The sequence below is a fragment of the Dreissena polymorpha genome, chromosome 6, assembly GCF_020536995.1.
Source record: "Dreissena polymorpha isolate Duluth1 chromosome 6, UMN_Dpol_1.0, whole genome shotgun sequence".
In the NCBI taxonomy this organism is placed as follows: Eukaryota; Metazoa; Mollusca; class Bivalvia; order Myida; family Dreissenidae; genus Dreissena; species Dreissena polymorpha.
This window is the reverse complement of record NC_068360.1, coordinates 71,773,016-71,788,488: the sequence shown is the minus strand read 5'-3', so window position 1 is coordinate 71,788,488 and position 15,473 is coordinate 71,773,016. Positions and strand designations below refer to the sequence as shown.

The 15,473-nt window shown below is 35.0% G+C and overlaps 2 protein-coding genes across 2 annotated transcripts in view; both read right to left on the bottom strand.

The window, feature by feature from the left end:
- LOC127835795 (uncharacterized) overlaps positions 1-15,473 on the bottom strand; it is a 563,233-nt gene that overhangs the window by 157,924 nt on the left and 389,836 nt on the right. The window contains exons 2-4 of the mRNA XM_052362231.1: positions 1,815-2,464; positions 985-1,143; positions 79-343 (exon numbers count right to left, since the gene is read on the bottom strand). Coding sequence (XP_052218191.1) covers positions 79-343; positions 985-1,143; positions 1,815-2,390 — 1,000 coding nt within the window. The 5' untranslated portion in view covers positions 2,391-2,464. The remainder of the gene's footprint in view (positions 1-78; positions 344-984; positions 1,144-1,814; positions 2,465-15,473) is intronic.
- The window catches only part of LOC127836586 (uncharacterized protein CXorf38 homolog), a 177,376-nt gene that overhangs the window by 151,694 nt on the left and 10,209 nt on the right, over positions 1-15,473 (bottom strand). The gene's annotated exons all lie outside the window — the stretch shown is intronic.

Here is a 15,473-nt window from a genome sequence, read left to right as displayed (position 1 = left end):
AAAACGTGATTAGTTATCCGAAATATGCATTCGGAGTTATTAATAGAGAACTTACAGCGAACACAAAATAAGAAATACCTTTACTAGATTGCTCATAGGTCGATTCCAAAGTCTTGATGGCATGTTCATCTATATCAGTTGTACATTTGGCGGTATGGTCATCAAGTTTCTGTTTACACATGTCTATGTGTGAATTTAGATCCGTTTTACACTGTTCAAGGTACACCTGCATCTCATCCAGAGATTTATCAGCTATGTTTTGAACTTTCTGAAGTGTATCTTGAGCAGCCTTTAGTACATGAATCATTTTCTCTGTGGTTATCTTTAAGGTGTCCTTTTGCAGCTGTATTGGATAAGATGTGTTTAAAATGTGAAAACATCAACAACATTTTAAGAATTTAGCAAGTATTACATAAAACCAGTATGTACAACTGTATGAAGAAGTAGTGTCATTGTAATTAGTGTCATATATTGTCTCCATTTTACATCAGTTATATATAGGTAGTTTAAAATGCCTGATAAGTATTCTCATTTTAACTTAGGTTATCTATGTCATATCAACGATCTTATAAAATACACACCACCGTGGACAATGATATCAGGAGCAGAAAATGTAAGAGTTTACTTTGACAAGCTGGAAAAATTGGCACGATTTCGAGAAGTTATGCGGAAATTTCACCATTATATGGTTATAGTTTATTTTAATATGTTAAATGATTCCATCCTGCACTCTTCATATTTTGGACATTGGTATATTTTCAAATACGTATAATTAAAAATGTAAACAAAAACGCGCTTTCGATTTTTACTGTTTATGTTACGGTGATAAATTATAGCGATAAATGAACAGTTTTAGGTATTTAATGCAAATCCTTTGTGCTTAAATATTTTATTGCTGAATATAATTTCAGTTCGACCATAATGTTCTTTATAATTCGAATACCAACGGGCACAACACACTGGCTTGAAAATGAACGCTAATACCTCTGCTAATTTTTTCACAGCCTCCAGAGCATTGACGTCATGTGCAAGACTCGTTTGGTCACTAAGCAGGTTAGTCAGTGTTGTGAAGACGCCCTGGAGATCTGGGTCTGTGACTTTACACTGGGACGAGTGACGGACAGTTCTACCAATATCTCGCGCCTATTAAGACACGAAACATGTGTACTTTATATAAGTATTGACTGACGTAGTTGTGCCAGTGTCTACATTTAGTAAACGAGTGTTTGAAATGTTTTATGTACTAATTTGAAACATACATACATTTTAAATATGCACGTAAAATAAATGTCAATAAATCAGCCCTGAATTTATTGACAAGGAAATTAACCGGTAAAAAAGTCATAATTTAAGCGTTTATCAATACAAATCTTATCTAATACTCAGTCGACGAACAGCAATCACAAAAATTGCAAATGTGCTTTGTGCTTTCTTCACTCATGTGCTTTGACAATAGAAAGATATTCTGACAGAAATGTAGCATTTATGTTGGTTTTTTATGATTGTGAAGTTTGATGGTAACATTTGCAATAATTGAATTAATTTTATTGCATTTAGACTCTGTAGAATACATAAGCTGAATACAAAGGTGTCTGCTAAGAACCCAGTTATAGCTTAATTGATTTCCTTTACTTTACTGTTGATGTAACGATTTTGGCATTGAATATTTATATTTTAAACAAATACCCTTGATTTCAGTCACCATAACACATACCCAACTGGACTCGATAGGAAGGCGGGTTATTCAAATTAAATATATTCCAAATCGCAGGCAAATTTATAAAATACATTGAAAATCATAATTGTTAACTTACCATAGTCAGTAGACACGGAGGACTGTGTTTTCCGGTAGAAATTGGAAAAGAAAACTTGTTGTCGAAGTGTTTGCAGTTCATCATAAAACTGATGATTCCGTTGAAGTCTGTATCTTGGACTGAACACTTTCCAGTATATCCGTCTGGAGGCAAATACGCTTTGGCTATTTGCCATGGATTTGTTGTCCATTGTTCCGCCATTGTATTTTTCCATGACGGTTTGTTAAACGTATGATGCTTTACAATTTCGTCATGAACTTTATTACACACATTAGCAGGACACTGTCGTGGTTGTTTTGCCGCGTTATCATGCATAGATTTGCATGTACTCTGTGGTCCTCGTTTATTGCATACGCCTTGTGTTGGGCATTTCAGCAAGTTTGCAGTAGTACAGCCTATACAGGTGGCTTGCGATTGAATACTTGACCATACATTGTTGTATATATTGGTGTGTACAGTTTTTGCCTCGTTCTCCACGAACTGCTCTAAACCAAACTTAGCAATGTCAATGGCCAGCCACGCCTTCAGCCAGTTCGTTCTTTCTGTCTCAGTAAACACAGCGGATAGACTCGCCATATTGTTTTATCAGCCACATCCCAATATTCAATAACATATGTGTTTTCGGAGCCAAGAGTTTTCTAAAAAGGACCCTGTGAAACATAAATTAGTTGAAAACAAGCATGCATTAAAGTAGACTTCGAATATTTTTCCATATTGAACAGAGGTTAAAATTGACTGATTGTAAAAACTGTTTTGTCATTAAGTATTCCCCAACCTTAAAGCAAAAATTATTACATGAGATTTGGGCAATCAGAGTTTAAGAAATTCTGAATGAAATCTGACAAAAATATTTAAGTAACCTATTGTGCTTACAAAATGTTTTATTGCGTTAGTCATTTTTTTATCGAAACTTTGATGTCACAATGCAATTATAATTCTATCAAAAGGGCAAAAGGCGAACTTAAGTTCTGAAGATTCCTTACGGCTTTAAGAAGCTTTTCTAATGTTTGTACTATGAATGTTGCTTCTGACCTTGCGTTTTACTCTGAATCATTTATTATCTTTGCTTAGATGCCATTTAAACAAAATAAATGTCCCACCGCCTGGTGGCCATGTGTTTCAAAAGAACAAATTAATTCATGAACTCAGCCAAAATATAATTAAAAAATATATATCTCATCAAGTTTGATTAAGAATGGAAACATTAGAGCCATAAAGATCCTGAAGTGCTTTCCTTGACCTCAAATATTAAGTGACAATAAGTTCACACCCATGCTATGACTGCACTTAAAGGGGCCTTTTCACAGATTTTGGCATATTTTGAAGTTTGTCATAAATGTAAACATTGGATCTTAAAAGCTCCAGTAAAAAATCAAGTATAAAATTAAAAAAAGGAAATAAAGTAGCCGGTACCAGGGCTCGAACCAGTGACCCTTGGAGTCCTGGAGTTAGTCTGAAGTAAAAACGCATAAGCCCTCTCGGCTATTCCGCCAGGTATACACATGTAAAGTATTTTATACCTTATATAAGCAATCTTCGTTGTTTCGTTAATTTAAACGACAACAACATAACTCTCCACATTATTCAATCGTTTCGCGTTGCAACGCTTTATAATTTTTAGGTTTTCAAATCGTCAAAAGATACATATAATGGCTATATAGGTCTATGGTTAATGTTCAGTAATACTGTTTCCTCACAAATATCATAACTAAAACGAAAATTTGCGAATCTGAAACAACTTTTTTCAATTTTGTCAATTTACCAAACCGTGAAAAGATCCTTTTAAGCCAGCTATGAACAAAGTTTAAGTGTAATTCTTAAATATAAAAATGTGAAACTCCAGTTGCTGAAGCAGTTTTGCATTTTCATTATATAAAATTCGTTGGTCCTTTATATAAGGCAAGTGACCAATTGCCTAAACAGTACAAAACAGCACAATATAAAACAACATAAACACATATAGGAATCAAGCTTGGGTCACCGCCTTGGAACGGTCAATGCAAAGCATTGGGGGTTTAAACCGGTTTTAGACCGCTCAACCTAACACTTGACCCAGCAATATTCATGATACATATAAGTGTAAATAAAATTTAACCTCATTGCATTGTAACTCAAATTAAACAAATATAAAAGGGAATTAAAACAAATTCAATGTATTTACAATTTAATTGCTTGATTGTAGGAAAGAGACCAGAGCAACAGAGTTACAACGTTTTGGGGAACGATGAAATGAAACTACGGACGAGTGTCAACTACATCCCTTCTTTTTAGAAAAAAGATTCAAGAATATACATTATAAAGTCAATATTTCAGGAATATACAGGAAGAAGCAGCAATAATGGTTGTAAAGGATCCATATTACATAGCTTGGTTGTTTATGTGACTGCTAAAAAATAAAAAAATAAATCAATCAATCAAACAAGAAACACCCGTTAGAGAGAAAATGTTAATACAATTTTACCCTTTAAACCCGATGACCTATGCATGTAGACTAAAACAGTGACAGTGTGTCGTATGAAGCAATATAGAAGCGATGATGTCAAAAATGCAATGTAGCCGAGAACAGTGAAAGAGTATCTAATGACGTATTGAGAAGCGATGACACGATGAGGCCAAAAAAAATCCAGGTGCAGTACTGTAAAATAAAGATAAAAATATTAAAGGGGCGGTACTGTAAAATCGCAATACCAATAAAACCAGCTTAGGAATATTTAAGAATCAAACATATACAATGATAAATCCAATAATAATTCCAAACTTTTAAGAGAATAAAAAAATAGTGAATCTAAAACCAACAAGCAAGTGTTTTTAAGTACTTTAACATCATATCCTTTTGATAAAAATGATTTTATTAAAACGATGGGTGGAAAATTCCATTAGTTAGGTGACATGTTAATGAAACATTACAATTTGAAATTAAATCACCATACTTTGAGTGAAATTTAGCGAATTTACTTCCTCGGTTATGATAAAAAAACTTGTTTAAATAATTTCTTCGTAAATGTACGATTACGATAATTTAAATCTTTAATACATGAACATGCTCTGGCATAACGTACCAGCTGCGAAATGTAAATACCATAGGGATACCTTTAGGGATGTTACCATCTATAAACGGAAAATTCACAATTTCAAAGTTGAAGTCGTCCCATTTGGTGTATAAACCTGTCTTAATCATATTATTATTAATAGTAAGATGTAAGTCTTAATACGCAGCATCTATATTGGATTGACACGATCTATTTAACACTATTTCGTTCGGGTAGATTTTGTGGATATATATTGATCAAAGAATGGATTATCTAAATTAAGTATATCATGAATGTACCTACTTGTAAGGTTAAAACGTTGAATCAAATCTAGTTGTTTAGTTTTAGATAATTCTAACATAAACACGCTTTCATAACAATATAAAAATAGATCAGCTATAAGTGGGGTACAATTAGTACCCATAGGTACGCCGAAAGTATAATTCAATATATTGAGCGAATATTATTTTGCTTATTATTTTATAACAACCATTGATCAGAACTCAACCTGCCCGAAATGCAACTCCTAGCTAGGTCTCACAGTAGGCCTGACAAACGTGTAGTATTAACATTTTGAGTAATGGCTTTTACTGCTACGGGCCTGTATTTATAACACATACTTGATATGCAAATACGAGCGTTTTTAGTTTTCTTTCTCTCACTAAATTCTAAATTGGGAAAAGAGCCGGTAACAGTTAAACATGTAAACAAATGTAAAAGATAACAATTGCTTTGCTGGTAAGACCTTTCAAAGTTTCGTATGTGTGTCAGTATATTAGGTCTTTTCGTAATTAAGAAGTTGTCTCCCATTCGGGAAGGTATCACGAGTATATCGTGTAAAACGCGGTCCGTCTAACATGCGAATATGACTCATATCCGCGGATTGACCGAAAAGTGCGGATATGGACGAATACAGGCAATATCGACACTTTGTCTGCAATGTGTAATACAAAAATCACAATATGGGTTAAATATGTTAGTATTGTCTCAAAATATAACAATGTAATAGACATTATCATTTTTCCAACTCTTATTTCATATCCGCGAACATGACGAAGTGCCAGAAGATTGTTTTAGGGCTACACACCACAAACAATATAACCATGCCGACACCACATATGTTTTGTTGTATAAGTTCACATAATGTTTATATAATATACTGAATGTATTATTATTCTTGATGTCGTCTCAAAACTTTAGTATTTAGATATACAATATGCTTTAGAAAATATTTAAATATTTTTGGGCCGATTATCGCCAGACCACAAGTAATTAATGATGTTACTTTTCCCTGGTTATATTTTTATTTGATATAAAAATGTTTATATACTGAATGTTATGAATGCAGTAAATATTGTCTGAAATGTTACTGTTTCAAGTGGCATTTTTCATTGAAAATAAATGATGATTTTAAATGCGCGAATATGATAAATCGACGAATGTGGTTTATCCAATAAAGTATCTATATTTGTAGTGCTATAATAACTTTATGCAAGGTAAAAATACCATATATTTGATTGTTACTATTTATTTTATGCTTTCCGGTGGTTTATTGAGAAATATAAGTGAATAGAAACTGATAATTTCAATGTTTCAAACAGTGAAAATTAACAGTGAAAAATATCGATAATTTTCACTTTTTACCGTGAAATGACGACATTTTTTTTACGAAATGACGTCATTATCCCACCGAAAATCTTTAGTTAAACTCTTAAATAATATGGTCCGATTTTTGTAATTCCGTCTTGACAGAGTTGTCGTTCGTGCGGGTAGGTATAACTACTTCCGGTGTTAAGGAAAACAATGGGAAAATGCTACTGGTCAATCGTCAAATGCCTTAATTGTAGCGGTATAATAGGTACATTTTCAACAAAAGTAACATTACATAAATTGCCTAAAGACTCATTACAAGAAAAGCTTGGATGACAGCTATTAGCCGGAACACTTGGTTTCCAACGGCGTATACTCAATATAAAGAAGTGAAACTCCAGCTGCTGGAGCAGTATTGAATTCTCATTAAAAACAATTAGTTGGTCCTTTATTTAAGGCAAGTGACCGATTGCCCAAACAATACAGAACAGCACAATACAGCACAATACAAACCAACATAAACACAAAATATGAATAAAGCTGGGGTCACCGCCTTGGAACGGTCAATGCAAAGCATTGGGGTTTTAAACCGGTTAAAGAGCGCTCAACCTCACACTTGGCCCAACAATATTCATAATACATCTAAGTGTAAATAAAATTTAACGTCATAGCATTGTAACTCAAATCAAACAATAATTAAAGGGAATTAAAACGCATTCAATTTAATTACAATTTACAATGGTATTGAGTCTGTTCCGACCACTTTCGAGACGGACTCGGTCCAAACTCTGTTGAACGAAACAAAATTCCTACTGAAAATTTTCCTCAGCGCAAAGTAGTAACAAAACATGAAAGAAAGCAGTGTATATTAAGACAGCCACTTCCGGAAAATATCTCTGTCACCTCTGCCCTACATTTCCATTCGTAAGTACCAGACAGGTAGCATGTTTTGTAGTCATAATCCAAATTGTCCACATCATGTTCATATAACCATTATAGTTGCACTGTTATTGAAAAGCAATGCATATCCCGCTAAAATATTATATTTTTCGTTAATATTATGTTTTATAAGTGAATGTAACAGCTGTGATATTAATCTTAAACACATAGGCTTCGTATTTTAACTTTTCGGGAAATAGGATATGAACTGTTGAAATATTAAGAAAAATCTAAAAAATTTGCGGGACATGCATTACTTTTCAATAACAGCGCTAATATAATGGTTATAATCATTTAAATGTAGGACTACGATATCCTTTGTTCATTTGAATAAATACAATAACGTGCATATTTTTACGTACCAATAAACTATAATATATAGTAACAAACAAATATAAGATATTTTACCTTGCATATTTTATACATATTGTGTATTATTCATTGAACATTGAAATGAACATTGCAGAAAAAGTGTCGATATTGCTTATATTCGTCCATATCCGCACTTTTCGGTCATACCCGCGGATATGAGTCATATACGCATTTTAGACGGACCGCTTTTTACTCGGGATACTCGTGATACCTTCTTAATTACGAAAATCCCGAATTGCACGCATCAATGACACCCATTCTGCATAGTAAGTATTTCGCACTCGACACACACAGCGATAGTTTCCGTGTCAATCACTGAAATCACCAAATTGTGTACCTTTTGTTGTGAATGACAGCTGGTTAAGCTGATTCCCACTCACTCAATAAGTATAACCAGTGGCCACCAACCACAGTTATTTCCCTTGGCAATGAACAATACATGATGTTCAAAACTATTAGTAGATTGTTGGATGAATCCAAAATTAAAATAATTCGTGTTATTAATGCTTATTGAAAATACTTTGATTAATGGTTTACATGATTTGGAAACTGAATATCTTCAAATAATGAAAATTGAACAGACAATTGAATGTGGAATGATACTGTTTTAAGGTACGTTATTTATGTAGAGAATAAACGACGAAGAGCAAATATACGTTACAGGTGAATACATTGAATAAACACTTATAGCCTAAGAAATAGCAGACAGAGATTGTCAGTCATGTAAGCCCAGTTGTCAATAAGTGCTATTGTTAATACGTCTTTTTTAATGTGCTGTCAGGCATGTATCTTTGAAAGTGTAGTCTCAAATACCTGCTATCAAAAAGTGGTGAACTAATGTAAATAAGAATAGGCTACCACATTGTATTGATATGAGTGTTGTTTTCGTATTACACGGCCCTGTGACCTTAACCTCAGACTGGTTCACTTCTTTATTTCCTAATAAGTTGCCAGAAACATAACTTCGATGATTTTATGTCAAATAGTAGTTTAGAACAAATAATTTCACTTTATTAACTCAGTTTTCCTGGTCCGTTTCTTCAGACATTTTACGTTTTCTCTCAGGTACCCATGTATCACTAATCTGACTATTCACTGTGTGCTGATTATTATTTTCACTACTGCATCCACATACAACTCTGCTTCATTTATAGTGTCAATGCAACGGTCCGTCTAAAATGCGTATATGACTCATATCTGCAGATATGAACGAAAAGTGCGAATATGAAGGAATATAGGCAATATTTATGCGTGTTTTGCAGTGTTTTTTTTATCAACAAATCACTGTTGAATTAAAAATTCACAATATATGATAAATCTGTTAAGACTGCCTCAAAATAGAGCAATTTTATAAAAGCGGTGTTCCGACAGGTCGTTCATATTCGCGGATATGAATTTTGAGTTACTGAAATTAAAATGCCAATGAAAAACGCTTTTAAATTCATTCGATGGTAACATTGCTTACACATGAGCGACGTGTATTTTTGTCACAGAACGATTTTCATATAACAAAAATAAAGGAAAATACATTCAAAAAGCAGTTGTCTATTCATATCCGCACCTTTTAGTCATATCCGCGGATATCAGTCATATACGCAGTTAAGTCGTATTGCCAGTTTAGCCTTGGCAATCCCCAACACAACCACTCGCCATGATAATGTACGTAAATCACAATAAATAAATAACACTAAACGTGCGTTATAACGCTAGAATAATAATGTGCAATTACACCGGATTAACTGATTTATACTACACCAGCGATTATATCAGTTGACCTCAATCTAAAACAGTTTCTTCCTTTATTATACGCATACGCGAAATTATGTTACCCATATCCGAAACCGATGCGACCTCGTTCACTTGATCCACCCTCAATGTTTTTTTTTCTAGACAAATATGCTATTTTCCTACAAATAAGAGAATGTCTGCATCAACTTAGCTCAGCTTCAACACTGTGCAACACTTATTTCTATTTTTTTCTGCAATATTTTTCTTCCCGCTTTAGCTACGTGTCGCTTACAGGTTACACGCAACGCTCCCTATGATAGTCTGATGCAAATTTCCAATAAGTCTGATTTACTTACAAACATTGGAACACTGTAGCCAATATAACCTTTATCGGCACCTTTAAGATAATCGTCTAAAGTAATTGGTAGTAATTAATGTAAGCAAAGTTTGTATTGTATAGTTTGCATTACAAACTATACCTCAAGTTAAGAATTATGTCTGAATGTTTCAATAAAGTAAACACATTAACATTGTTGCAATAAATTATAGATACTAGTAAACCTAGTTAAAAACAAACAAACAAACATAAATAGGTTTTTATTTCTTTACAGAAACTATTTAAATAAGATACTGATCAAACATTGTCATAGTTTACCTTTATTGTTGTTAACATCCTCGTAAAATAACATTTGATTTACAGCATTGGCACGAGAAGCGGGTGCATCCAACGCTTGCATAGTGAGGTAACCGACACGGGCATGGACACCGCTTGAAATCACTTATAAGATCACATATTTGCATAGTACGAGTGCAAATGACGTAACACGTGACAGTGCATCAAATAAGTGCGAGAAGGAACCCTGACGGCGAGATATCGAAAGATTTTGGTGAGGTTTCTTCATCCGTGCTCGAAGACAGCACGCGACGTCTGAACTGACGGATAATACCACTGATGCGCAGACTGCCGATGATGATGACGAGTACCTTTCATTCAATAGCACAGATATGGATTATCAGGAACGGAATACAACGACAAGAAGTACTAACCTATATAAGCCATTTTTGATGGCACGTGCTTTATAAATTGGCGCGTTCACGTCTATATTGATTTGTCTTACGTATTAAGACATCTATCAAAAATAAACAATATAATATATATTTGACATTGGTTGACGTCAGTCTAAGCATGTTCAATGTGTTTGAAAATGAAAGCAAACGAGACGCCGTTTGTTTGTTACCATCGATAGAACCACGTATTGTGTCAAGGTATGTACACCAGATGTCGATTCTATTGAAGCAATCCCGATTATATGAGTCATGTTGTAAGAAAACGGGACTAAATGCATGTGCGTAAAGTGTCATTCCAGATTGGCCTGTGAAGTCCGCACAGGCTAAATAGGGACGACACTGTCCGCTTTTATAGTATTTTTCGTTTAAAGGAAGTCGCATTTACAGAACAATCCAGTTAAGGCGGAAAGTGCCGTCCCTGATTAGCCTGTGCAGTCCTAATCTGGAACGACACTTTACGCATATGCATTAAGCCCAGTTTTCTGAGAACGCGACTCATATATGCATTCAAAGGGACGCCGACGCGACTGGAAAGCAGTTCTATGTAAACTAACGGAACTTCCTGTGCCTTTTGAAGTAAATACGTGCGTCCTGTAATAAGAGATCAAATTATCATACAAAATCATGCAAGAACTGTGTGTTCTGCAATTATTCGTTTTGTGGTTTTTCAATTTGACGTTGTCCAAAGTGTCGTTAAATTCGATTTTTTCACCCCACAAATTAGTATACAGATATAACACTACACTACTGTAATAGTTACGTGTATTCTGTTGAGTTTCAGTCGTCTGACTCGCGATGAGGGAATGCTGCCCTGGGATTTAAATTAATAGATACCTAACTCGCTTTAGTACGGAATCCGAATAGGGCCATTTATAATCTCGCCCTTCTTTCATCAAGGGCGACACACGACGCACGAAGCGATGCTCAATATAAAAAAAAACTAGAATGCGACAGTCGCCCTTTTATATGCGATAGCTCGCCCTTTGAACACGACCGTCGCCCTTTATGAACGCGACCGTTGTCCTTATATATGCGAGATATCGCCTTTAAAAGGGTGACTGTCGCGTTCTAAAAGGGCGAGATATTGCATATAAAAGGGCGACGGTCGCGTTCATAAAGGGCGACGGTCGAGTTCGTAAAGTGAGACGTCGCGTTCAAAGGGCAGGATATCGCATATAAAAGGGCGACTGTCGCATCTAATTTATAAAAAAAACGCAACAGTCGACAGCCGATATTATTACAGCGATATTTGAACAGTACAAATATCGCGTGTCGACGCGACTGTCGCGCAAAATATCGACTATCGCTTCGTGCGTCGTGTGTCGCGGTCTTAATTCTTTCATCAAGGGCGACACACTAAGCACGATATTTTGCGCGACAGTCGCGACGACGCACGATATTTTGAGCGACAGTCGCGGCGACGCACGATATTTTTCGCGATAGTCTCCGCGACGAATGATATTTTGTGCGACAGTCGCGGCGACAAACGATATATTAACCACGATATATCGCCTTTTGGGCTTCCTACACAATGGTGATATTTCGTGTTAAATATATCGTGCGTCGCCGCGACTGGCCCGCAAAATATCGTGCGTCGCCGCGACTGTCCCACAAAATATCGTGCGTCGCCGCTACTGTCGCGCAAAATATCGTGTGTCGTATGTCGCACTTGATGACAGAAGGGCGAGATGACAAATGGCACTATCCGGATTCCGAACTTTGGCGCCACAAGATCGACGTTGGACTAAAACAAGCTCACACGAAACGGACTGATGTTTATAACCTTGTACGTCACGACAACCGATTCTGTCGGCGGAGAGCGACAAATGTCGGAATGCACAACAAAAAACAGCCTAGTGTACTACATGGAAAGGCAGTTGCGCAATCACTCAATAGTTCAAGTGGAGAATTCGTAGGGGCGCAATCACTCAATATTTCAAGTGGAGAATTCGTAGTGGCGCAATCACTAAATATTTCAAGTGGAGAATGAATATGTGTACGGCTTGGATGTGCGGACAAACACTTATCTCGAGCGAATATTACTTTTAATTATTCGTACTTTAATGTTATTTATGAACATATGGTTTTACTTACTTGAATATATAAGTATAAATAGGTTGATTGCGAAACAATAAGAATGAAACCTAATTTTGTATCTTCTATTCCTTTATTCTTTTTTTTTTGCTGTTAGCTGCTACATCATCATTAGACAATCCTTTAAAAATCTTTTGTTTGAGATAATCCGAATAATTTCAAATAGGTGGGTCGGTAGGCTGGTGATTTTTTCTCAAAGTCTCTTTTATACGTAAGTCTTTTGTTTATGCTAATTAATGATAATATAAAGCGTTGCAACGCGAAACGGTTGAATAATTTGGAGAGTTCAGTTGCTTTCATTATACATGTATGTTGTGACAATACGAGGATTGCTTATATAAAGTATAAAATAACCACTAATTGTATGCGAATGCATGGTCGAGTGGTTAAAGTGTTAGACTGTTACTCCAGCAGAAATCAATATATATAAGCAACATAACCTAAACATTACTTGCTGCTCCCAAAACCAAACCACACGTGACCGATTCAGGGCCATATTGCATCTTTTTCCAGCAAATCGGTTCTTTGGTTGTGTCGTTATCATACCACCATATGATCTGAATACTGAGTTAATATTTATTGTTGAGTCATTTTTATAATATGAATCCTACATGACAGGCATTGCAATGATATGAAACGTAACGATTAAAGCAACTTCAATATAGTAAGGGTTTGTCACACTATCATTGTTTCAGCACTATATCTCGATAATTATTTGACCTAAGATCATGCCTATTGTTATAGTGGTTACGTTCGATATAGGGTATATGCTTATTAATTTTGCGGTTACCAGATCAAAGATTTAGGTCAAGGTCAAAATGTAGTGTAACAGGATATTTGTGTTGGCTCTGTTCTTTGTGAAAGATTTGTCCTACAATCCTGCATATTGGTATAATGTTTACAAAACAGGAAACAAAGACGCAGATGGATTTGGAGGTCACCAGGTAAAAGGAAGGGTCCCATAATAATCCAACACCCAGCTATTGAACCTCCGGTCGCTGGGAGTTGAAAATGATAACGACTTTTTCGGCGTAAGCTGCATAAGCCAGCTTTTCACCTTAGCCTGACCTTTGTAAGTGTCCAATAAAATTCCAATAAAATTTCCCGCGGCTAGGTACGAATGAATACACTTCATTTATTCCATTGGCTGATTTGAGTATACCACCAGAACATTGGAAACATATCCGCGTCTTTGTAACACTGTTTTACTGTATGAAACAATTTTATCTCGAATGAAAAGGCTTAATAGATAGAACAGTTTTACACTCAATTCTCGACATCAATACAGTTTGTGCGTACACCTTTTATTTTCAGAGTATTACCAGCGCAAGAGCGTTTATACTTAAAAGGCTATGTTCTCATATTTAGTACTTACTTCCTTATTCCTGTCAACATGTTAACATGTAAAAGTATAAAGAGCAATGGAAGCGAGGCCTCACTTTAAAGCATTGCATTTCAACCCGCGAGGTATATCGGGTCAATTCGCGGACATTCAGAGTTTATATACAGGTCATCACCGGAGTTGGCGGCCAGTAAAATAATCGTTATATAATAAAGACGCTATCCGTGAACTAGGTGACCTGGAATTTTCTTTAGACCAGAAATATGTTAAATGAAGATATTCAGCAATATAATTATGGTATGTAAATAATAGATTCTTAATGTGTTTTCAACAATACAATGATAAATATTATTGTTGATAAATTTAACAATAATTATTCGTCCATATTGCCTAATGTACTAAAGTGATATTATGAGCATGTAACAGTTTATAGGTGTCTATCGCAACCGTTGATTATTTTTGATGTTTCTACTTCATATTCACTTATATTAATTAATGCAGCATCATCATACTAAAACAATATACCAGAAAGAGAAAAATAATGCATTTGAATATCAACCGTACTTTCGTTTGACAACTGATCATGCGTTTACGAGTTGAACCTAAATTTAGTTTTAGTGCAGATTTGTTCATACGACACAAAGACACGAAATTGTTTTACGGATCATTTCAGCTTACAGGACTGGGTGGGTCACGTAAGAATATCGAATATAAAATATATTTTTATAAACAACTGGTAGCAAGGTGAGTTGCAGATAATTAATCAGTAACCACATTTTAACTAACTATTTTGACCTGTTAATTCTTTTCAGCTCAATTCAACAGTGCAAAATGCCCATAATATCACTTTAAGCATTAGCACGATGATAATTGATACTGTTAATAATCGAATCAAATAGCAATGCCCGACAAACCACTAAAATAGGTTTGTTCGAAGAACGCGCCTATAAATACTGATACTTCTCGTGTGGCCGGTTGACTCATATGTTTAAATTTCACTTCCATTCTTCTTTTGGTTTTCTGTTTTGTATCTATAGTTTTATGACCAGCAATATGTTATAATGTAAAATAAGCCGCGAAAACTCCCCGTAACATCCCGTACTGCGTGTGATGCAGCTAAGAACTGCACAGAAAAAGACATTCGCTATCCTTGATCTCATTCATTAAACTATTTACGCCGTATATCTTTTTTAAAGATATTTCTTTTTCCATATAAACTCGCCGCATGGAATCAAGGTGTTACTTTAATCGTAAACATGAGCCCCATCAGTGTGTCATGGTTTATATAAACACAACACAAACATATCAAACATATGTTCCTTTTAGGCAAAGGTAAAGCTTGAACGCAATAGTTATATTAATCCAAATTTTAAACACAATAACTTTTTTACAAATGCTACGTCGAGATATTCCGATTATGAACAAATTGAAAATATGTCAGTTTATTCAACCAACTTATTAAACCAAAAGAAAAACTGCAATCATTTATTGAATGCG